This window comes from Hypomesus transpacificus, chromosome 4, assembly GCF_021917145.1.
Source record: "Hypomesus transpacificus isolate Combined female chromosome 4, fHypTra1, whole genome shotgun sequence".
Lineage (NCBI taxonomy): Eukaryota > Metazoa > Chordata > Actinopteri > Osmeriformes > Osmeridae > Hypomesus > Hypomesus transpacificus.
Window position 1 is genome coordinate 10,035,890 of NC_061063.1, and position 21,873 is coordinate 10,057,762.

At 51.4% G+C, this 21,873-nt stretch overlaps 2 protein-coding genes across 9 annotated transcripts in view; both read left to right on the forward strand.

The window, feature by feature from the left end:
- Nucleotides 1-182: 182 nt before the first annotated feature.
- Nucleotides 183-3,096, forward strand: si:dkey-154b15.1. Of its 6 annotated transcripts, none has more exons than XM_047019557.1 (4): nt 183-407; nt 614-812; nt 1,006-1,094; nt 1,187-3,096. In XM_047019557.1, the coding sequence occupies exons 2-4, from the start codon at nt 635-637 to the stop codon at nt 2,462-2,464; spliced, it is 1,545 nt and encodes a 514-aa protein (XP_046875513.1). In that variant the 5' UTR covers nt 183-407; nt 614-634; the 3' UTR covers nt 2,465-3,096. The 6 variants fall into 6 exon arrangements, with proteins under 6 accessions (XP_046875513.1, XP_046875510.1, XP_046875512.1 ...); XM_047019554.1 differs by having other exon boundaries at nt 185-407; nt 578-812; XM_047019556.1 differs by having other exon boundaries at nt 185-340; nt 578-812.
- A 1,616-nt stretch (nt 3,097-4,712) lies between these two features.
- Nucleotides 4,713-21,873, forward strand: part of myo1g (myosin IG) — a 17,989-nt gene continuing 828 nt past the window's right edge. Inside the window, exons 1-21 of one of the 3 annotated variants that reach the window (XM_047019773.1) lie at nt 4,714-4,904; nt 6,355-6,563; nt 6,860-6,953; nt 7,042-7,207; nt 7,558-7,611; nt 7,715-7,810; nt 7,979-8,095; nt 8,322-8,528; nt 8,631-8,776; nt 8,950-9,064; nt 9,270-9,440; nt 9,857-9,927; nt 11,314-11,388; nt 11,633-11,765; nt 14,291-14,457; nt 14,569-14,776; nt 15,274-15,497; nt 15,606-15,750; nt 16,373-16,477; nt 16,778-16,891; nt 19,072-19,229. In XM_047019773.1, the coding sequence (XP_046875729.1) occupies nt 4,810-4,904; nt 6,355-6,563; nt 6,860-6,953; nt 7,042-7,207; nt 7,558-7,611; nt 7,715-7,810; nt 7,979-8,095; nt 8,322-8,528; nt 8,631-8,776; nt 8,950-9,064; nt 9,270-9,440; nt 9,857-9,927; nt 11,314-11,388; nt 11,633-11,765; nt 14,291-14,457; nt 14,569-14,776; nt 15,274-15,497; nt 15,606-15,750; nt 16,373-16,477; nt 16,778-16,891; nt 19,072-19,229 (2,870 nt within the window). In that variant the 5' untranslated portion in view covers nt 4,714-4,809. The other 2 variants (XM_047019774.1, XM_047019775.1) reach the window with 2 other exon arrangements.

The following is a 21,873-nucleotide window of genomic DNA, read 5'->3' on the forward strand; positions in this document are numbered from 1 at the left end:
CAATGAAGTCCAAGTTCACTCTTTATTGACTGACCTTTTGTAATCCAACTTTTGCTTTGTGTAACAACGCCCACAACATTGAACATGTTTATGTCCGTTATTTGTTTTGGTTAAATATATGTTGGACAACTGTCCAACAAAATGTAAAACTTTCAAGTACTTCCTTTGTAGGTATGTTCATGCACATTTATACAACGGATACTACGCAGATAATGTTGCGGTGACTTGCATGCAGAACCACGCGGTGGACTTTTAAACCAAGTCTCTTTCACTTTCGATATTGACGAAATGCGAAGGAATATTGAAGCTGAAATAAAGTAAAGGTCGAATAAAGTGAAGGGTAGGCATTTAACCAGTGTTGCATTTCAAGAACTATAATCTGAAGTTTGGTTGTTTTAAATTGTAAGGTAATAGAACGCGTACCTTTACTCGTCGGTGGTGGGATACTAAGTTTAAGATTCTGTGAAGGAGTGGAAAGTATCTTCGTTAACCTACAACTGAAAATGTACTTAATTTAGTTCAGTTTTCGTTGACCATGCTGCTTTTATTGTTCTATGCTATGGCAAATCTCTCCCAGAATATTGCTATGTGAGAACGAGTTTTCCTCCCTCAGCGTCTGGCAATACCAGGGGTCATGTCTGGAACGTCTGTTGAGGTAACAGGAGTCCCAAACATCCTCTCTGATGACCGGATGGAAGATAAACTCACAATACACTTTCTTCGACCAAGAAACGGAGGTGGAGAGGTGAAGAGGGTGCTTTTCCCGTCCTACCGTCCAGGACAGGCATTTGTCATATTCGAGGAAGCAGCGGGTAAGAATAAGTTATACTTTTTTACGTCAGATTTATTTACTAAACAAACTTTCAAGTTGTTGGATACAGGCTAAAACGTACAATATCCAAAATCTACTAAATAATGTTACCGATTGTAATTAACTGATATACTGTATACACCCTATGTATTTGTATTTAATCGATCAATTTCTGTGGAATAAATTAAATGCAGTGGTTAACCGTGTTCTGAAGCGTAGCCATGTACTGGAATTCGACAAACACGCATTTACACTCCAAGTTAAGGCAGCGGACAGACCCGAGGTAGCCGCTATCTTCTTACCAAAATCCATATTGAATGTTGATTTTTTAATGGGACCAGGTAGAACAAAAAAACGTGTGTGATTGTGTGGCAGGTGGACCTGCCGGCGGAGGCCAGTCTGAACATGAGGTTGTTCAGCAGTGAGAGGACCGTGCTGCGCCTCCTCATGGCGCATGGTCTGCGTGTGACGGAGAAGCTCCAGGGCGAGCTGCGTGTTCAGGGCTCCTTCCTGAGGCTCAGAGAGGTGAAGGCCCAGCTCCAGCTGCTGGACGCCCAGCCGCCCACGCCTTACCCCAGCATCAACGGCCATGAACAGTCTCTGGGTGCCTTTGCCAAGTCCACCAACAGGGGGCGTGATGTCTCCTGCAGTCCGGTGTTTAACAGCCCTGCAGCAGTGAACGGTGATTGTTCTGCGTTGTCGCCGTCTCTCCCCTCCAGCCCTTCATCAGAGTTTCTGTATGGCCAGCCCAGCCCACCAGGGGATGGAGCGAGGTCCTCTTCCAGAGACACCCCCTCCACATGGCCACCCGCCTCCTTCATGGCAGATCCAGATCTGCTCAGGTTTGCTCGGTCCTTCAAGCAGAAAGACATTGACTTGATCCTGAAGAACCACAAGGTGAGGATGGATGTGAAGGGGACTGAGGGTGCCGATGTCTCCAGCGTGGCCCTGCAGGGGAGGGACGTCCAGGCAGCGATGGAGAAGCTGCAGGGGCTGCTGAACACGCTCGCCCCAACCATCCGCACCCAACAAATACAGCTGCAGTCTCTTGATCACAACGTTCAAGTTGAAGTTGGTAAACGAATTCAGATATATAAGGATGATTTTCCTTCAGTGATGATCCGTCAGGTCGGAGACACGCTTCGTCTGGTGGGGCCTTCCAGGGACAGTTATGAGCTGAAGCGAAGGATTCTGGGAGAGCCTGTAGACCTGCCCCCTGCACCGCTGAGAGGGAGACCCCAGAGCAGAGAGCCCAGCAGCCGCAGGTCCTCCTCTCTGCCTCGACAGCTCCACAAGAGAGACTCCAGTTCCTCCGCACTGGAACGGGATCCCTTCCCTGACCTAGCGGCTCCAGATCAAGGTTCCTCGAGGGACCAGGGAGGTTCACGTTCTGCTGGTTTTGCTGGAGGGGTTCTGGAGGCGGGGGCGGGGCCTGCTGCCAATAGGAGAGGCCGGCAGAGGAGCTCTTCTGAGTCCCGGGAGAAGAAGAAGGAGCAGAAGGAGATGATGCAGCAGGCCAATGCAGAGCCAGCGCCATCTAGTGGACCCATATCACCACGGAGGAAAATGACATCATTATTGCAGAAGTTTCCTACTAGTAAAGAAGATGTAATGAAGGTATTTAGGAAAAGAAACAGTCCCAAGAAGCCTTGAGGATTTCTGGAAGTTGATGCTAATTATTTGGGGGTGGTAATAGCCCCGCGGCAGATCAAGAGATCACAGGTTCATATCCCCCTGCCGTAGTCGCTTTGGATAAAAGTATCTGCTACATGAACACATAATGAGCACCCTGCATCTGCTGGATGAAGACATTATATGCTGACTCTGCTTTGGGTTCAGGGTGGAGGAGAATATGCACTAATGAGACCTACTATACAACTGATGATTTTGCTATTAATGTGATAATATATTGAGACATGTAACATGATGAACTGCATCCTAAATTGTTTTAGAGTTGGTTAGCACCTCAGTTGGTTGACTTGATTTAATCAACATCTTTTATTTACTGTAAATATGATGAAATACAGTAAATTTGATGAAATACAATCAGTCAGTTTAGTTTTGATCTTTGCACATATTATGCACACGTTTGACCTCAATTGATCATCTGTAAGTCGAGTTGTCAGGACTTCAGTGCCTTTGTGTGTGTTTATACCAGGTTCATTGTAACGACTGCTGTCTAGATGGAAACATGATCAGTTTCTTTGGTTTGTTAATCAGAAGGTAATCTGTACGAACTCAATATTTACAGTATACTCAATAAACAATCAACCAATGGATGATAAGAGCATTAAGAGGAAATCCTTTAAATAAAGTGTAACAGACAGGAAGTGCACTCAGCGCCTCAGATCTCACCCATGACACAGGAAGTGAGGCGTAGCCTGCAGTCTCCCAGAGGTAGTGATCATCTGAGATGAAAAGTTTAGGTGGGGTGTCAAGCAGCTGAGAGTGGTAAAGAGCATAACACATACTAAAGTCAGGATGTGATGTCACACCTTCAGGCAAACTCTTTCAAAGTACGATGGTGAGAATTTGATAACGGCAGCCAACTAAGGTTCAATGGCTAAGCAGCGTGTTCATTGTGATGAAATGTGGAAGAAATATGAGCCCATGTGTTTGCACTGCAAGCCCTGGAGATAAAGGACATTGCTTCATATCAGTTCCCTTATTTTGCTCAGCTGGAAGGAAACTTAACGTTTTTGCTAATGCAGAAGTGCAAGGAAGTGATAGAAACAGACTCAGTATCAAACAAAACTATGTTTTATCAACACCTCCTAACTCGTGTTCATCATCCTGTGACTTGTAAGACCCTGTTCTGATTAAGACACCACCAGGGCGAGGTTACCTGTGCTGGCTACCGCCTCGTTGTGAAACCCTGCTTGTCTTAGGGTTGCTCTCCAGACAAGTTAAACACCCTCCCCAGTATGCCAAAAGGACATTGTGACAGGAAACATCTCGATCCTTCCCAGGAGATAAGTGCGTTCTGTCCCCAGTTAGAGGGTTAATGACTGGATGTAGATAAAGTGTCTAAGTTGCTAGTTGCATTTATTTGTCTAAAGAGGGAATGAGGTTGAGTAGATGGACAGATAGAGCAGGGCTGTGAGACAGGAGAGAGAGACAGGCTGGACTGGGAGCAGGGCTGTGAGACAGGAGAGAGAGACAGGCTGGACTGGGAGCAGGGCTGTGAGACAGGAGAGAGAGACAGGCTGGACTGGGAGCAGGGCTTTGAGACAGGAGAGAGAGAAAGGCTGGACTGGGAGCAGGGCTGTGAGACAGGAGAGAGAGACAGGCTGGACTGGGAGCAGGGCTGTGAGACAGGAGAGAGAGACAGGCTGGACTGGGAGCAGGGCTTTGAGACAGGAGAGAGAGACAGGCTGGCCTGGGAGCAGGGCTGTGAGACAGGAGAGAGAGACAGGCTGGACTGGGAGCAGGGCTGTGAGACAGGAGAGAGAGACAGGCTGGACTGGGAGCAGAGCTGTGAGACAGGAGGATTCCCCGGTGCTTCTCAGAAACCTGAAAGCCTCGACATCTGTGTCAGAAGAGATAGAAGGAGAAGGATGTAGTGCTCCTAATCATGTCTCTTCTCTAACTGGCTCTGTATGCACACACACACACATATACACACACACACATGTACACACACACACATATTCACACACAGACATATACACACACACACATGTACACACACACACACATACACATATACACACACACATATACACACACACACACACACACACACACACACACACACACACACACACACACACACACACACACACACACAGGATGACGCACTGCAGCCAGCAGACCACAGCCCACGCTGACTTGACTAAACACACCCCAGAATCCAGAACTGACTTACACCACACCCACAACACCCAAACACAGGCAGCCTCTGCTCTCTGTCCTCCCGCCACTCTGCTTCCGCTCATCCATCTCTGCGTCTCTCTCTCTCTCTCTCTTGTGTGTGTGTGTGTGTGTGTGGAACCGTCATGGCGGAGCTGGAAGGTCTGGAGTTTGGCAAGTCGGACTTTGTCCTTTTGGACGAGGTGAAGATGGAGCAGTTCATGGAGAACCTAAAGCTGAGGTAAGACCTGAAGCTTCTAGCGGGTGTGGGGGGGCAGAGGGCTACGTATGGTTACACTTTCATGGTTATGCTGTCATGGTTACCCTACACAGTAACATGGGGTTTGTCAAGTCAAAAATGGGCACTGAGTTTGTGTGCTAAAAAAGGGTTTGTGGTTTGATCTAAAAGTTGTGTTGTAAGTATTTCCCCTCACAAACTCTGTCTCTTAGTTCTTAAGAGTAACTTAGAAACGTTGCTATGAAGCTGGTAAGGGAGGGAGGGAGGGAGGGGAAGGGAGTGCAGAGAGGAAAAGATAAAAGATGAGTGACAGATGCTTCGTTCTTAGCCGTTCCTAGTTACTGGTTTCCGTATGAGTTTGAAATCCTCATGTGCTGGGATCACCATAGAAACCTAAAGCCACAGATGAACACGGACATGAAGCACGTCAGTATCCGATTCGTTGAAACCATGCTGGTTTTTCTACTTACTAGTTTCTGTTTTAGGCAGTGACACATTTGGGTTTGACTTAATCGACTTTACGTGACGACATTACGTAATCTATTTTAGACTCAGTCTCAGTGCATCTGTTAAAATAGTTTCTTTGCATCTCTCACTCTCTCTCACTTATTCCAACAAGTAGCTCTTCCCCCCTTTTCACCTGAGTGTCACAACCAGACACATTTGAACCACTTGCAAATTGCTGAAGTTTGAACTAATGACTTCACTGTCGCTTTTGCTTCTCTGTGAAACTGCCTGTGAGCCTCCACTCCCCCAGACTGAGGTGGTTTCACATCACTTCCCAGCAGTCTGCTTTTAACACTGTCATCATGGCTGACATTACTCCAGTGTCCCTCCTGCAAACACTAGTCATCACGTACTGTCTGAGCAGACCTAGACACAACAAGCTGGACAGACTAGTCAGGTACAGCAGGAAGCTGTAAAATGAGCTCTCCTGTGATATGGCCCAGCATGCACTTCTGCTGACCAGGTGCACTACCTTCTAACACAGCAGACAGATTAGTTTGGAGGATTGTTCAGTTTTTACATTCTTATCCAGTGACCAGTAAGTCACCTCGAGATTACAGGTTGCGCCCACCTAACCTGTTAAATCAATACCAGTTGAGGAAGTGACACCACCTTCTACTTCCTGTTCTCACTACGTTGCCTCTCACTTCCTGTCCTTGTGGGTGTCACTAAGTTGGAGGTTTGACTTATTTCTTCTGGGATGTGGTAAATATCTATTTATATGTAAACACAAGATGTGGTGTCTACATTTACTTCGATGAAACTTAATAATTCACTTGTATATAAGTAAAGGAAAAATATTTAATTATACACTTTGTTAGGAACTGTCAGGAGTTTGTCAATGTTAATATGGCAAAGTTCTCTGTTACAATTAAAAACCTAGAATTACAATTTTTACATAGACAAGATGCTGACCTGACAGACTGAATGTGCCGTGTGTGTGCAGGTTTGAGAAGGGCCGTATCTACACCTTCATAGGAGAGGTGGTGGTGTCAGTCAACCCCTACAGACTCATGGAAGTCTACGGCCAGGATGTCATCGACGCCTACCGCGGCCGCGAGCTCTACGAGAATCCTCCTCACCTGTACGCCGTCGCTGACGCAGCCTACAAAGCCATGAAGAGGCAGGCCAAAGATACCTGCATCGTCATCTCTGGTCAGGAGCCCCTCAGTGTCTTCTTTTTCATTTTGATCGATTTTGATGTTGACTGTTCGTCTCTCTGAAGATCAATACCTCACCTGCTCTGAGATCAGAGGTGACTCCATCCATCACCTTACATCACCTCCTTCAGCTGTTTGACTACATGTAAAAAATACCCTTGTCAGGTGAAGCAACGTAGTTAGTGGAGATACAGTTTATCTAAACCTTCAGATGAATTCTCTCAGATGGTCAGGTTGTGTATATTATATCCATACATAATGTGTATCAGTATTGTGTGTGTGTGTGTTCAGGTGAGAGTGGAGCAGGAAAGACAGAGGCCAGTAAGTACATCATGCAGTACATTGCAGCCATCACCAACCCCCACCAGAGAGCAGATGTTGAGAGGTGAGAGGTTATACTCATACTCAGTAGAGGTCCTGTCATCTCTGCACCTTTCATCCTCCGGTCACATCCTTGTCATCCTGTCCCCCAGTGTGAAAAACGTGTTGCTGAAGTCCAACTGTGTTCTGGAGGCGTTTGGAAATGCCAAGACCAACCGCAACGACAACTCCAGCCGCTTCGGCAAATACATGGACATCAACTTCAACTTCAACGGCGACCCCACAGGAGGCCATATCAACAATTACCTGCTGGAGAAGGTGAGAACAGAAACAGGTGAACAAAATAAAGAAAAGAGAATGACTGAATGAATTGATGAATTTGTGAAAGTTTCACTGTAAAGACATAATTAGAAATAACCACTTTTACACTGTGTCACTGTGTGCATTCTCTCCATCCAGTCTCTGGTTTGGAGTTCAGGTGTTCTGTTATCTCCTGTATATTCTCAGAATGTCTCTCTCTCTCCTCTCCTCTCCTCTCCTCTCCTCTCCTCTCCTCTCCTCTCCTCTCCTCTCCTCTCCTCTCCTCTCCTCTCCTCTCCTCTCCTCTCCTCTCCTCTCCTCTCCTCTCCTCTCCTCTCCTCTCCTCTCCTCTCCTCTCCTCTCTCCAGTCCAGGGTGGTTCAGCAGCAGCAGGGAGAGAGGAACTTCCACTCCTTCTACCAGGTACACCTCTTACACCTGCACCAGTCTGGTTTTGAGACGTTTGTGATGCCTAGGTGAGTGCAGCAGAGAAAGTGATGTCTGCTGCTGATGTGTGTTTATTCAGCTGCTTCGTGGCTCATCTGAGGATGTGAGGAGGTCTCTGCACCTGAAGAACGACCCTGCTGACTACCTGTACACCAGAGAGGGGGCCGGGTCTGTGGTCAGTTAGCTCATGCTAATGCTACTACCAATGCTCCATAGTGCTTCGCTAACAGCTGGGTCTGTTTTGAGTTAGCTCAGAATCATGCTAATGCTAATACTGATGTCTCAGGCCGCAACACCAGTAAGATTGTCTTCCTGACCTCTCTTCACCACCTGTTGTCACCAGACGTTCATCAACGACCGCTGCAGCCACAAGGCTGTGCTGAGCGCCCTGAAGGTGATTGGCTTCTCCGAGGAGGAGATCAGCTCCATCTACAGGATCCTAGCTGCCATCCTCCTGCTGGTGAGTCACTGTCACTTCCCTGTCCTGTCAGCTGCCTGTAGAGCACAGCGCTACTGTCAACACCACTTATCAACAGGTGTGATAGGTTATGTTATTGTTAAAAATCAAACTACCTATGGTACAAAATGAATCGCTAACACCATTCTGAAACAGTGAACCAGTGAATGTCATGAGGCTTGATTATATGCGTCTCGTAACTCTGAAATCTGCCGCCCTGTGGCCGCAGGGCAACATGCGGTTTGAGAGTGACGGTGAGAGCGTGCGGGTGCTGGGCGTGGACACGCTCGAACACTTGGCTGAGCTGACCAGCACCGAGACAGCCGATGTGAGCCGGAGCCTGCTGTACCGCGCTGTGGCCACCGGGGGCGGGGAGGTCATCCTGAAGGGACACTCCCAGACGGACGCCTGCTTCGGCAGGGACGCTTTTGCTAAAGTAGGCTGCCCCTCGTCTCCAGATGATCTGTTTACAGTAAAGGCATTGATGTAGCAGAGTGTCTTTCTCACACTATCACTTCTCTCTCTCTCTGTCGTTCAGTCCCTGTATGAGCGTCTGTTTGGGTGGATCGTAGGCCGCATCAACACTGTTATAGAGGTGAAGGACTACGACCCAGTGCTTCATGGGAAAAACACAGTGATAGGAGTGCTGGATATTTACGGCTTTGAGATCTTTGACAACAACAGGTGAAGCTTTTCTCAAAGCAGCTGCTATGATTATGAAAATCAAGGAATTGTGAATTATAAAATCCAGAAATATTCAGGATGATGACTGTGATACAGTCTGACACCTTTCTTCTGATGTTGATGATGATGATGTTGTTGATGTTGATGATATTGTTGTTGATGTTGTCGTCCAGCTTTGAGCAGTTCTGTATCAACTACTGTAACGAGAAGCTGCAGCAGCTGTTCATAGAGCTCATCCTCCGGCAGGAGCAGGAGGAGTACGAGAGAGAAGGAGTCACCTGGCAGCACGTGAGCACACACACGCTAGCACACACGCTAGCACACACGCTAGCACACACACGTTAGCACACACGCTAATACACTCACACACTAGCACACAGAATTCTAATGGTCCTGTCAGTGCTGGTCCTAGCACATTGGGCGCCCCGGGCGAGTTGATCAATTTCAAACTTGAAACACACCCACACCTCACAGATCTCCTCCCCCCGCCCAGATTGACTACTTCAACAACCAGATCATCGTGGACCTGGTGGAGCAGGCTCATAAAGGCATCATGTCCATCGTGGACGAGGCGTGTCTGGGGGTGGGCTCCATCACCGACACTATCTGCCTGGAGAGCATGAACACCAAGCTGGCTCACCACCCCCACTACACCTCCCGCAAGGTACCACCCCCCTACACCACCCCCACTACACCTCCCGCAAGGTACCACCCCCCTACACCACCCTCACTACACCTCCCGCAAGATACCACCCCCCTACACCACCCCCCTACACCACCCCCACTACACCTCCCGCAAGGTACCACCCCCCTACACCACCCCCCTACACCACCCCCCTACACCAACCCCACTACACCTCTACCATGTGGCCAGTAAAGGGCATGGTTTTCACAGCTCTTAGTTCATCTCACCACAGTGTCTATTCAGAGGTCATAGCTGCATGGCGGTGGGTCTACAAACCTCAACGACTGCATCGGTCCATTTATATCTCTCATGCTCAGTCTGAACTCTCACATAGTTGTTATGTATTTACCTGCTGACGTTTACCTGGAGGACGTATCTCTGTTCCTCTGGTGTAGCTGAGCCCCACAGACAAATCCATGGAGTTCCATCGGCACTTCCGTATCCGCCACTATGCAGGAGACGTCACGTAAGTCAGTCTGTCTGTCTGTCTGTCTGCCTGCCTGCCTGTCTGTGTGTCTGTCTGTGTGTCTGTCTGTCTGTCTGTCTGTCTGGGTATGTGTCTGTCTGTCTGTCTGTCTGTCTGTCTGTCTGTCTGTCTGTCTGTCTGTCTGTCTGTCTGTCTGTCTGTCTGTCTGTCTGTCTGTCTGTCTGTCTGTCTGGGTATGTGTCTGTGTGTGTGTGTGTGTGTCTGTCTGTGTGTGTGTGTGTGTCTGTCACCCATCCTCTCCCCAGCTTCATATACCCTAGCCTTTCTCTGTCTCACTCACACTCCACCAGCATCACACAGGCTCTGACCTACTTTGATTCCTAGCTCTCCCTTCTGCTGCTGCTCTCTTCCTCCTCCCTCTCTTCCTCCTCCCTCTCTTTCTCCTCCCCCTCTTCCTCCTCCTCCCTCTCTTCCTGCTCCCTCTCTTCCTGCTCCCTCTCTTCCTCCTCCCTCTCTTCCTCCTCCCTCTCTTCCTCCTCCTCCCTCTCTTCCTCCTCCCTCTCTTCCTCCTCCCTCTCTTCCTGCTCCCTCTCTTCCTCCTCCCTCTCTTCCTCCTCCCTCTCTTCCTCCTCCCTCTCTTCCTGCTCCCTCTCTTCCTGCTCCCTCTCTTCCTCCTCCTCCCTCTCTTCCTCCTCCCTCTCTTCCTCCTCCCTCTCTTCCTGCTCCCTCTCTTCCTCCTCCTCCCTCTCTTCCTCCTCCCTCTCTTCCTCCTCCCTCTCTTCCTGCTCCCTCTCTTCCTGCTCCCTCTCTTCTCCTCCCTCTCTTCCTCCTCCCTCTCTTCCTCCTCCTCCCTCTCTTCCTGCTCCCTCTCTTCCTCCTCCCTCTCTTCCTCCTCCCTCTCTGGCTCTTTACCTGTAAAATCACTAGTGTACCTCAACTACTAGTACACAAAGATGAGAAGTAACAAAGTACAAATACTTTCTTACTATACTTTGTACAACTAGATTTTTCTGGTATCAGTACAGCCGTGGCCAAAAGTATTGGGAGCGACATACATTTTGTGTTTGCAAAGCTTGCTGGGCCTTGGCATAAAATGACTGCCAACATAATTTCAGTGAGTCATATCATCAGCACAGGGGAAAGTGTGAACTTGTTCTAGCCAGGTGAAATCACTCTATCATTCTGATTGTATTTTAAGAGCAGATTGACTGCTCTAAAGGAGGGGACTATTTGCACATATTGAACATTATCGCCCCCAAAAAGCTTAGAACCACTTTAACCCCTTAAAACCCTTGTTGACCTCTTTGTATTGATGGGGGGTATGTAACGTTTTAAAGTATCTCTCCCTCTCCTTCTCTCTCTCTCTCTCTCTCTCTCTCTCTCTCTCTCTCTCTCTCTCTCTCTCTCTCTCTCTCTCTACATCAGATACTCCATTGAGGGCTTTTTGGACAAGAACAAGGATCCTCTCTTCCAGGATTTCAAGCGGCTCATGTATAACAGGTGTCTGGTGCTTCACTCCCTCAGATCACAGCAGGAAGTTCTACACAGCCTGGGAACTGGGTTACTCTTTAGAATAAAGAGTTTCCACCACATCACTTGTCACTGTCCTTAATTATCTCTTACACAACTTAATCTTTCCCCCCACCTCTCTCTCTCTCTCTCTCTCTCTCTCTCTCTCTCTCTCTCTCTCTCTCTCTCTCTCTCTCTCTCTCTCTCTCTCTCTCTCTCTCTCTCTCTCTCTCAGTGCTGACCCAGTGTTGAGAGAGATGTGGCCTGATGGTCAGATGAGCATCACCGAGGTGACCAAGAGGCCCCTGACCGCAGCCTGCCTGTTTAAGACCTCCATTGTGGCCCTGGTGGATAACCTGGCCTGCAAGGTGAGGTCTGAGGATGCCCTAGCCTTAGCCCTAGCTCCAGACCAAGCTGTTTTAGAGAGACTTTATTTCTGGCCTTTTTGAAGTAAATCCTAGAGTGCTAAACACAAATATGCTGTTTATATATCTTCCTTTTATTTCAAAGGGGGTAAATAAGATAAATCCTTGTTGCCTGGCAACGCCTGTCAAATGAAGGCCGCTTGGGGCTCCTTCCTGGTGTACAGCCAATCAGTGTTCAGCTGTGACCCACTTCCTCCCTGCTCCCTCCACCACCAGCCAATCAGTGTTCAGCTGTGACCCACTTCCTCCCTGCTCCCTCCCCTCCACCACCAGCCAATCAGTGTTCAGCTGTGACCCACTTCCTCCCTGCTCCCTCCCCTCCACCACCAGCCAGTCAGTGTTCAGCTGTGACCCACTTCCTCCCTGCTCCCTCCACCGCTCGCTGCTGTCTGAACCTGCCTCGCTTCACCCTGCTGCAGAACCACAACTGCTCTTTAGGGGTCTGTCATTAATCACAGTGACAGGTCTCTTTCTGTGTGTCTCACCCCTCCAGGTCTCTCTCTGTGGGGGTTGGGGCTGGGGTTGGGGTTGGGGCTGGGGCTGGGGTTGGGGTTGGGGTTGAGGTTGGGGCTGGGCCTGGGCCTGGGCCTGGGGCTGGGGCTGGGGTTGGGCCTGTAGGAAGCTGTAGGAAGCCCTCAGGGACAGGACTGAAACAGACAGGACTGTTTTTCTGGGTCATGTTGAAGGACTGGCTGCCCTCCTCCTCGGCCTGTTGGGACACCTGTGCTGAATCAGGACAACCCCCTGTCCTATCACCCTCTCCCTCCTCCCCCCTGTCCTATCACCCTCTCCCTCCTCCCCCCTGTCCTCTCACCCTCTCCCTCCTCCCCCCTGTCCTATCACCCTCTCCCTCCTCCCCCCTGTCCTATCACCCTCTCCCTCCTCCCCCCTGTCCTATCACCCTCTCCCTCCTCCCCCCTGTCCTCTCACCCTCTCCCTCCTCCCCCCTGTCCTCTCACCCTCTCCCTCCTCCCCCCTGTCCTATCACCCTCTCCCTCCTCCCCCCTGTCCTATCACCCTCTCCCTCCTCCCCCCTGTCCTCTCACCCTCTCCCTCCTCCCCCCTGTCCTATCACCCTCTCCCTCTTCCCCCCTGTCCTCTCACCCTCTCCCTCCTCCCCCCTGTCCTCTCACCCTCTCCCTCCTCCCCCCTGTCCTATCACCCTCTCCCTCCTCCCCCCTGTCCTCTCACCCTCTCCCTCCTCCCCCCTGTCCTCTCACCCTCTCCCTCCTCCCCCCTGTCCTCTCACCCTCTCCCTCCTCCCCCCTGTCCTATCACCCTCTCCCTCCTCCCCCCTGTCCTATCACCCTCTCCCTCCTCCCCCCTGTCCTCTCACCCTCTCCCTCCTCCCCCCTGTCCTCTCACCCTCTCCCTCCTCCCCCCTGTCCTATCACCCTCTCCCTCCTCCCCCCTGTCCTCTCACCCTCTCCCTCCTCCCCCCTGTCCTATCACCCTCTCCCTCCTCCCCCCTGTCCTATCACCCTCTCCCTCCTCCCCCCTGTCCTATCACCCTCTCCCTCCTCCCCCCTGTCCTCTCACCCTCTCCCTCCTCCCCCCTGTCCTCTCACCCTCTCCCTCCTCCCCCCTGTCCTATCACCCTCTCCCTCCTCCCCCCTGTCCTATCACCCTCTCCCTCCTCCCCCCTGTCCTCTCACCCTCTCCCTCCTCCCCCCTGTCCTATCACCCTCTCCCTCCTCCCCCCTGTTCTCTCACCCTCTCCCTCCTCCCCCCTGTCCTATCACCCTCTCCCTCCTCCCCCCTGTCCTATCACCCTCTCCCTCCTCCCCCCTGTCCTCTCACCCTCTCCCTCCTCCCCCCTGTCCTATCACCCTCTCCCTCCTCCCCCCTGTCCTATCACCCTCTCCCTCCTCCCCCCTGTCCTCTCACCCTCTCCCTCCTCCCCCCTGTCCTATCACCCTCTCCCTCCTCCCCCCTGTCCTATCACCCTCTCCCTCCTCCCCCCTGTCCTCTCACCCTCTCCCTCCTCCCCCCTGTCCTATCACCCTCTCCCTCCTCCCCCCTGTTCTCTCACCCTCTCCCTCCTCCCCCCTGTATTCTCACCCTCTCCCTCCTCCCCCCTGTCCTATCACCCTCTCCCTCCTCCCCCCTGTCCTATCACCCTCTCCCTCCTCCCCCCTGTCCTCTCACCCTCTCCCTCCTCCCCCCTGTCCTCTCACCCTCTCCCTCCTCCCCCCTGTCCTATCACCTTCTCCCTCCTCCCCCCTGTCCTATCACCCTCTCCCTCCTCCCCCCTGTCCTATCACCCTCTCCCTCCTCCCCCCTGTCCTATCACCCTCTCCCTCCTCCCCCCTGTCCTATCACCCTCTCCCTCCTCCCCCCTGTCCTCTCACCCTCTCCCTCCTCCCCCCTGTCCTCTCACCCTCTCCCTCCTCCCCCTTCTCCCTCCTCCCCCCTCTCCCTCCTCCCCGCTGTCTGAATGTCCTGTGATTGGTCCTGTGTGTGTTTAGGTGCCATACTACGTGCGCTGCATCAAGCCTAATGACATGAAGTCCCCGGTGCTGTTTGACGCGGCGCGATGTCAACACCAGGTGGCGTACCTGGGCCTGCTGGAGAACGTCCGGGTCCGCAGAGCCGGCTTTGCCTACCGCCAGCCCTACGCTCGCTTCCTGCAGAGGTACCGCACACACACACACACACACCTGATCCGCCAGCCCTACGCTCGCTTCCTGCAGAGGTACCACACACACACACACACCTGATCCTAGATCCCGTCCATGTGTCCCAGGTACAAGATGACCTGTGAGTACACCTGGCCCAACCACATGATGGGCTCCGACCGCCTGGCAGTGGAGGCCATCATCACACAGCACGGTTTCCATGACGACGTAGCCTACGGACAAACCAAGCTGTTTGTGCGGACGCCCCGCTCTCTCTTCACCCTGGAGCAGGAGAGAGCGGCCCTCATCCCCATCCTGGTGCTGTTCCTGCAGAAGGTAGCCACATCTAGGGGTCGGGGGGGTCAGGACGGCAGGTTGACAACAGGCAGGGCTGCTGTTAGACAAGCCTGGACCTGTGGAGATGGATCTAATGTGTCCATGTGGAAACCCCAGCATCATTCAAATGCTACTCAGACTTCTTCATCGGGAAAGGAAGTTTTTAGTTTCTTCTGTCTAGTCAGGAGAGGAGAGCTACAGTAATGAAGCTGCTGAAAACCGCTCAGCTTTTACTCCTGACCCACTTTTGATGAACTCTCAGCTGGCTAAACTGAAGCATCACTCTGGACCCTGAACCAGAGATCGCAAACATCTCTACCTTCTCTGTCCTTGTCTATATCTCCTCTATTCCTCCTCTATACCTGTCTATACCTCCTCTATACTTCCTGAATACCTCCTGTGTATTTCCTGTATACCTCCTCTATACCTGTCTGTTCTTGTCTGTAGCTGTCTTCACATGTGTTCATTGGTCCTCCCCTCCCTTCCCCTCCCTCCAGGTGTGGCGTGGTGCTCTAGCCCGGAGGCGGTGCAGGTGGATGAGAGCTGTCTACTCCATCATGGGCTGCTACCGGCGCTATAAGGTGAAGGCCCACTTCTGGGAGGTGGAGCGTCGCTTTGCTGGCGTGCGCAGCATGCCGGACTACGGAGGGGGCGTGGAGTGGCCGTCCCCCCCCGCTGCCCTCGCCCACTTCCACTCCATCACCAAGACTCTGCATCGCAGGTCCGTCACCGTGGTTACCTCATCACAAGGTGCCTATCACTTCCCCTCTTCAGTTCTCCACATGGTGACATGGTGTGTGTGTGTGTCTGTATCTGTGTGTGTGTCCAGGTGGAGGGCTCGACAGATGGTGAAGAACATCGCTCCGTCAGTCATGGCGGAGGTGCGGGCCAAGGTGGCGGCGCTGACGGTGCTGGCGGGGGAGAGGAAGGACTGGGGGTGTGGACGCATCTGGGAGAGGGACTACCTGGGCAGTGTGAGTCACACACTTACTAACACAACAACTAGTTCTTAAACACCATATCCACAGAGCCAAACGTTACACAACAGGGACGAGCGGGATTCCTGAGTTCCACCAATCAGATGCCTGGGAATAGTTCTGAGAGTCTGGAGGAGACTTTAGTGTGACACACAACAGCTCTCTCCAGCCTCCCCCTCTCCTCCCTCCTAGCCAACCGCCTCCCCCCCTCCCCTCAGCCCTCTCCTCATCCTTGCCCACCCTGGTCCATCTCTCCCACCTCCCCCTCTCCCCTCCCCCTCTCCTCACGAGGGAGGCCTGGGGGTGTGACCACACCATCCACAAAACGTCAGCTGCAGGAATGTTCTAGCAAGCAGCGCCCATGTGACTGATGTGACTCCAGGAGTCTTCAGAAAGCAGAGCCCATGTGACTGATGTGACTCCAGGAGTTTTCCTCCCGGCGTCTAATGGCTCTCACCCTCGCCTTGCGCCGGGTCATTACCGGGTCATTACCGGGTCATTACCAGGGAGTTACCAGGTCTTTTACTAGGGCGTTACTGGGGCGTTGGAGAGGGTATATCCTGTGGTGTCAGTAGCAAGGTCCAGCCGTCTCCGTAGGTAACAGCTGGTTGTGTCTCAGGTGAGGGACTCCCCCCAGAGCAGCTGTGACTTCCTGCGAGTGTCCAAGGAGCTGCGGGCCAGAGACCAGTTCAGCCAGGTCCTGTTCTCCGGAAGGTGTCGGAAGGTAGACTAACATCTGAACATCACGCTGGTCTGCTTCTCTTCTCTCCATGTGCTCTCTCCAGCTGTTCCTCCCCTGCTTTACCCCTCCCCTCCTCCTCTTCCCTCCTCCCCTCCTCCTCTTCCCTCCTCCCCTCCTCCTCTTCCCTCCTCCCCTCCCCTCCTCCCCTTCCCTCCCCTACCCTCCTGCCTGGTGTTAAATGAAGGCTTTGAAATGTTAGTTTGGTTTCATCTGAAGCTGATATGCAGGAGTTTTGGTATGGAGCATGACAGCATGTGGTGAAGGAACCTCTTTCTGTCTCAGGTGAACAGGTTCAATAAGAACACAGAGCGCTGTCTACTCATCACAGACACACACATCTACAAACTGGACCAAAAGAAGCAGTTCAAAGTGTTGAAGAAGGTTCCTCTAGACGATGTGAGTACAGACTCACACACACACACACACTCCTACACTCAAATGCACACACACTCCTACACTCAAATGCAAACACACTCCTACACACGCACTCACACATATGGACCGCTCTGAATTCTTCATTCTTACCGTTTGAGTGAGTGCACCTCTGTTATGGGCAGGAAGACTGGTATGAGGAGGAGGAGGAGGAGGAGGAAAGGGGGAAGGCGAGAGGGGGGAAGAGAAGTGTTTGACCTAAATTCCCTGGTTCCGGTGAGGGAGCGGAGTGGTACTGCTCAGTGCTCTGAGTGTGCGTGTGTCTGTGTGTGAGTGTGTGAGTGTGTCTTCAGTCACACTGCGGCAGTGTCTGCAGTCTGGTGGCTGATCTGAGAAACTGGATCAGAGATCTCAGAGGAGCAGAACCAGGGAGAGAGGATTGACAGAGGGAAGGAGGGATGGAGAGAGGGTCGGAGGGGAAAGAGAGAGGGAAGGAGGGATGGAGGGGAAAGAGAGAGAGAGGGAGGGATGGAGGGGAAAGATAGAGAGAGGGAGGGATGGAGAGAGGGAGGGAGGGGAAAGAGAGAGAGAGGGAGGGAGGGATGGAGAGAGGGAGGGAGTGGAAAGAGAGATGGAGGTCAAGGGGCTAGAAAGGGTAGAATGAAAAGTGGGATGAGAGCATTGTGCAGTGGAAGAAGGGAGAGAAGAGGTCTGTATTTGAGATAGGCTCTGCTGGGTGGTACATATGTGATGAAGCAGCCTTATGTAAACACAGCCATCAGGACATCCTGGAGGGATTTAGAACAGAACACAAACAAGCCATGAGGAACAACAGACATCACACAGCCCTAGCAAAACCCAGCCCCCCAGCCTCTATACCCAGCCCCCCAGCCTCCACACCCAGCCCCCCCCCCAGCCTCTATACCCAGCCCCCCAGCCCCCACACCCAGCCCCCAGCCCCCCAGCCCCCAGCCCCCCCAGCACACACCCATCCCACACCAGCGCTCCTAGACCCTCAGCTCTGACACCACACAGCCCTCAGCTCTGACACCACACAGCCCTCAGCTCTGACACCACACAGCCCTCAGCTCTGACACCCACCACAGCCCTCAGCTCTGACACCACACAGCCCTCAGCTCTGACACCACACAGCCCTCAGCTCTGACACCACACAGAAAGGACAGGGTCCCATGTTGGGGCAGGATTAACCTGGGTTCATCTTCACAGCTGTAAGAGGCTTAGTACCCAGTCAACTCTCTGTCTCTGACTCTCTCTCTGATTGTCTCTCTCTCTGACTGTTTCTCTCTGTCTGTCTGTCTGTCTGTCTGTCTGTCTGTCTCTGTCTCTCTTTCTCTTTCTCTCTCTCTCTCTCTCTCTCTCTCTCTCTCTCTCTCTCTCTCTCTCTCTCTCTCTCTCTCTCTCTCTCTCTCTCTCTCTCTCTCTCTGTCTCTCTCTCTCTCTGTCTCTCGCTCTCTCTCTGTCACAGCTGGGACATAATGAGCCACCAAGCCACTACTTGTGACCCCACCCCCAACACACACACACACATACACACATGTGCATCAGAATTACATACACACCAGACAGAACTAATCCTCTGACCTCTCTGATCCTACATCTTCTTCTGGGTGGTGCATGAACATGTCTAATCATAGTCACTCAGACACACAATATAGGTTACTATTTCTCTCAAGCACCTTTTGTTTAGACCTTAAACTATATGGTTGCCCAATTATACAATATAGATACTGTATATACGCTCACAACTGTACACATCCAATACACGTAATTAATAGTAATAATAAGTAATAGTAATCAGTAATAAAACTTAAACTATATGGCAATCCAGTTGCACTATATATTCATATTAGCTTTTATAAATATACACATTGACATCTGTCAATCACTGTCAGCTGTGTTTGTGTGTATATTAACCAGATTACCAGACTGAGTGTGTGTGTTTCTGTATCACCCAGGTTACCAGACTGAGTGTGTGTGTTTCTGTATCACCCAGATTACCAGACTGAGTGTGTGTGTTTCTGTATCACCCAGGTTACCAGACTGAGTGTGTGTGTTTCTGTATCACCCAGGTTAGCGGGCTGAGTGTGTGTGTTTCTGTATCACCCAGGTTACCAGACTGAGTGTGTGTGTTTCTGTATCACCCAGGTTACCAGACTGAGTGTGTGTGTTTCTGTATCACCCAGGTTAGCGGGCTGAGCGTGACCAGCGGGGCTGACCAGATGGTGGCGCTCCACACCTCCTCCCAGGACGACGTGCTGCTGTGTCTTCAGGGGGGGGAGCTCCGCCCCCTTCACGACCGCGTCGGAGAGCTGGTGGGAACACTGGTCGACCACTTCACACGGTCAGTACTGGTTAGGGTTAGTACTGGTTATAGTCTGTACTGGTTAGGGTTAGTACTGGTTAGGGTTAGGGTTACCAGAACAGAGATGATCATCAGGTGGAACAGTGCTCAACAGCTTGATGTCTGATTGGCTGACGTGTAGGTCTGGGCGATATATTGAATATTAGCGATAATATCACAATACTTTTGACGACGATGTAAAACGTGAAAATATCATTTTTTTGTTTTTTGCTGGTCCTTGTGTTGCTTGTGTTTTAAGATCACCGTCTGGCTCCTCTGTGTTCACACACACACACACACATTTACATTTACATTTACATTTAGTCATTTAGCAGACGCTCTTATCCAGAGCGACTAACAGTAAGTACAGGGACATTCCCCCCGAGGCAAGTAGGGTGAAGTACCTTGCCCAAGGACACAACGTCATTTGGCACGGCGGGGAATCAATCCGGCAACCTTCTGATTACTAGCCCGACTCCCTCACCGCTCAGCCATCTGACTCCCTGACACACACAAACACACAGACACACACAAACACACAGACACACACAAACACACAGACACGCACATACACACAGACACACAGAAACACAAACTGAAAATGGCCCTCTCACAGGCTCTCTTCTGCTCTCTTTTTGTCCTGTCACATAAGGACCTCTGCATGAATTGTTCCATATGAGGTCCATTTTGTCAAGTTGCAAGTACCATGTTATGGCAACTGCTTAAATTTGCACTACACATTTTGTACTTTGTACTCAATAGTTTTTGTTGTTCTCCTGTGAAGGAGGCAAAAGAAAATCATGTTTTTTTATTATTTAAATGCAAATGCAAACAATATTGAATATTGTAAATGTTTTGACAATATCGAGATATCAATTTGTTGTATATATAGCCCAGCCCTACTGACGTGTACAGTCACAGGTGGTTTCCAGGTTAGTTTCCACGGTGACTGACGACTGTGTGGTGCAGCTCAGAGGCATGTCTGGTGTCCAGCATGTTCTCACAGCCCAGCGCCCCCCCTGGGGAGGTGGGGGGTGGGGCTCAGAAGGGCAGCAGCTGGGCTGGGGGTCGCTATCCTTGCTTCTCTTCCCCCCCTCTTTGTGGAGCCATCTGGGGTGAATGTGAATGTCGTGAGCAGCTCTCAGACAAAGTCTTGGGTTAGGGGTGCAAGTGTGTGTGAGGGGGGGGAGGGAGGAGGGTGGGCGGATGACAACACACACACTCTCCTCCCCTGCCTCCCCCCTGCTCTGAATCTCCAGAAAGGGGAGTAGGACAGTGTTCACATGCAGCCGTCTGGACAGTCCAGTTTGGGACTCAGTGGAGTTATTGTAGAACTCTGCCGTCCATTTTCCTCTGTCCCTCCCTCCCTCCTGTCTCTCTCTCTCCCTGTCTCTCTCTCTCTCCCTGTCTCTCCCTCTCCCTCCCTCCCTCCCTCCCTCCCTCTCCCTCCCTTCCTCTCCCCGCTCCCTCCCTCCCTCCCTCCCAACCTCCCTGTCTCCCTGTCTCCCTGTCTCCCTCCCTCTCTCCCTGTCTCTCTCCCTGTCTCTCTCTCTCCCTTCCTCTCCCTGGTGTGGTACGTTCATGGCTGGACTGCCTCAATTCTGACCAGTGGTGGAAGAGGAAACTCTGCTCAAGGTCAGTCAGTAACAGACTGGAAACTCTTTCTTTTCTGAACTCCCTTTACTTTTTAGGTTGTGAAAGGCGTCATTCGCCTAAAATAGCCTCTCCTCCTCTCATCTCCTCTCCTCCTCCTCCTCTCTACTGCTCCCCTCAATCGCTGTCCTTGATGCACTTGTCTCTGTGTTGTGGGAGCCGGCCGTGGAGCCACATGAATCCTAACCCTAACCCTAACTAACCCTAAATAACCCTAACTAACCCTAACTAACCCTAACTAACCCTAACTAACTCTAACCCTAACCCTACAGAACAGGAACAGCTCTCCTCACCAGTCCTCTCTCCATCTGCCCTCTTTTTCTGTCTCCCTCTTTCTATCGTCCAGTCACTTTCCTATTCTGCTTTTCTCTTCATCCCTCTGTCTCTCCTTCTTCCTATTTTTACGGTTCTGGTTAGTAGGGGATAGGGGAGTGGAAGGCCTCTAACTGCCTCTCCCCTTCGCACCACTGGGAGGGCACAGATGCTGCCGTTTCCCCAACGATGGTTGCCAGGCAGCGGAGGAAGTGCTAATTAACATTGCAGGGCAAATTGTAGGGGCCAGGCAGGGAGGAGGCCTGAGGATGTAAAGGTGTCGACAGAGAGATTGTGTCAGACTGCTGATGAGTGAGAATGAGTTCTGCACCCTGGGTGATGTTCGCCTGGAGGTCTGACAGGTTTTAGTTTTGGTTTCTTGTTCTCGCTGCTGAGTCTGTTTCAGATGAGTTATACGATCCAGAACATGTGAGAAGTCTATTATATCTTATATTCTCAAAACTTTTGTTTCCTACCATCGAAGTGAAGTTTGCTCAGGACACAGTTTGTCATCCATGGTGTTGATCACTTTATTGTGTCTCTGTGTGTTTGGGGGAGGACAGCTGTAGCATGGCCAGGGTGGTCCCACAATACCTAATAACTTTGTCTCTATCAGTCAGTCCTTCTTCTTGACTGACTTTCCAGAGTGCTCTCTTTCTCTCTCTCTCTCTCTCTCCCC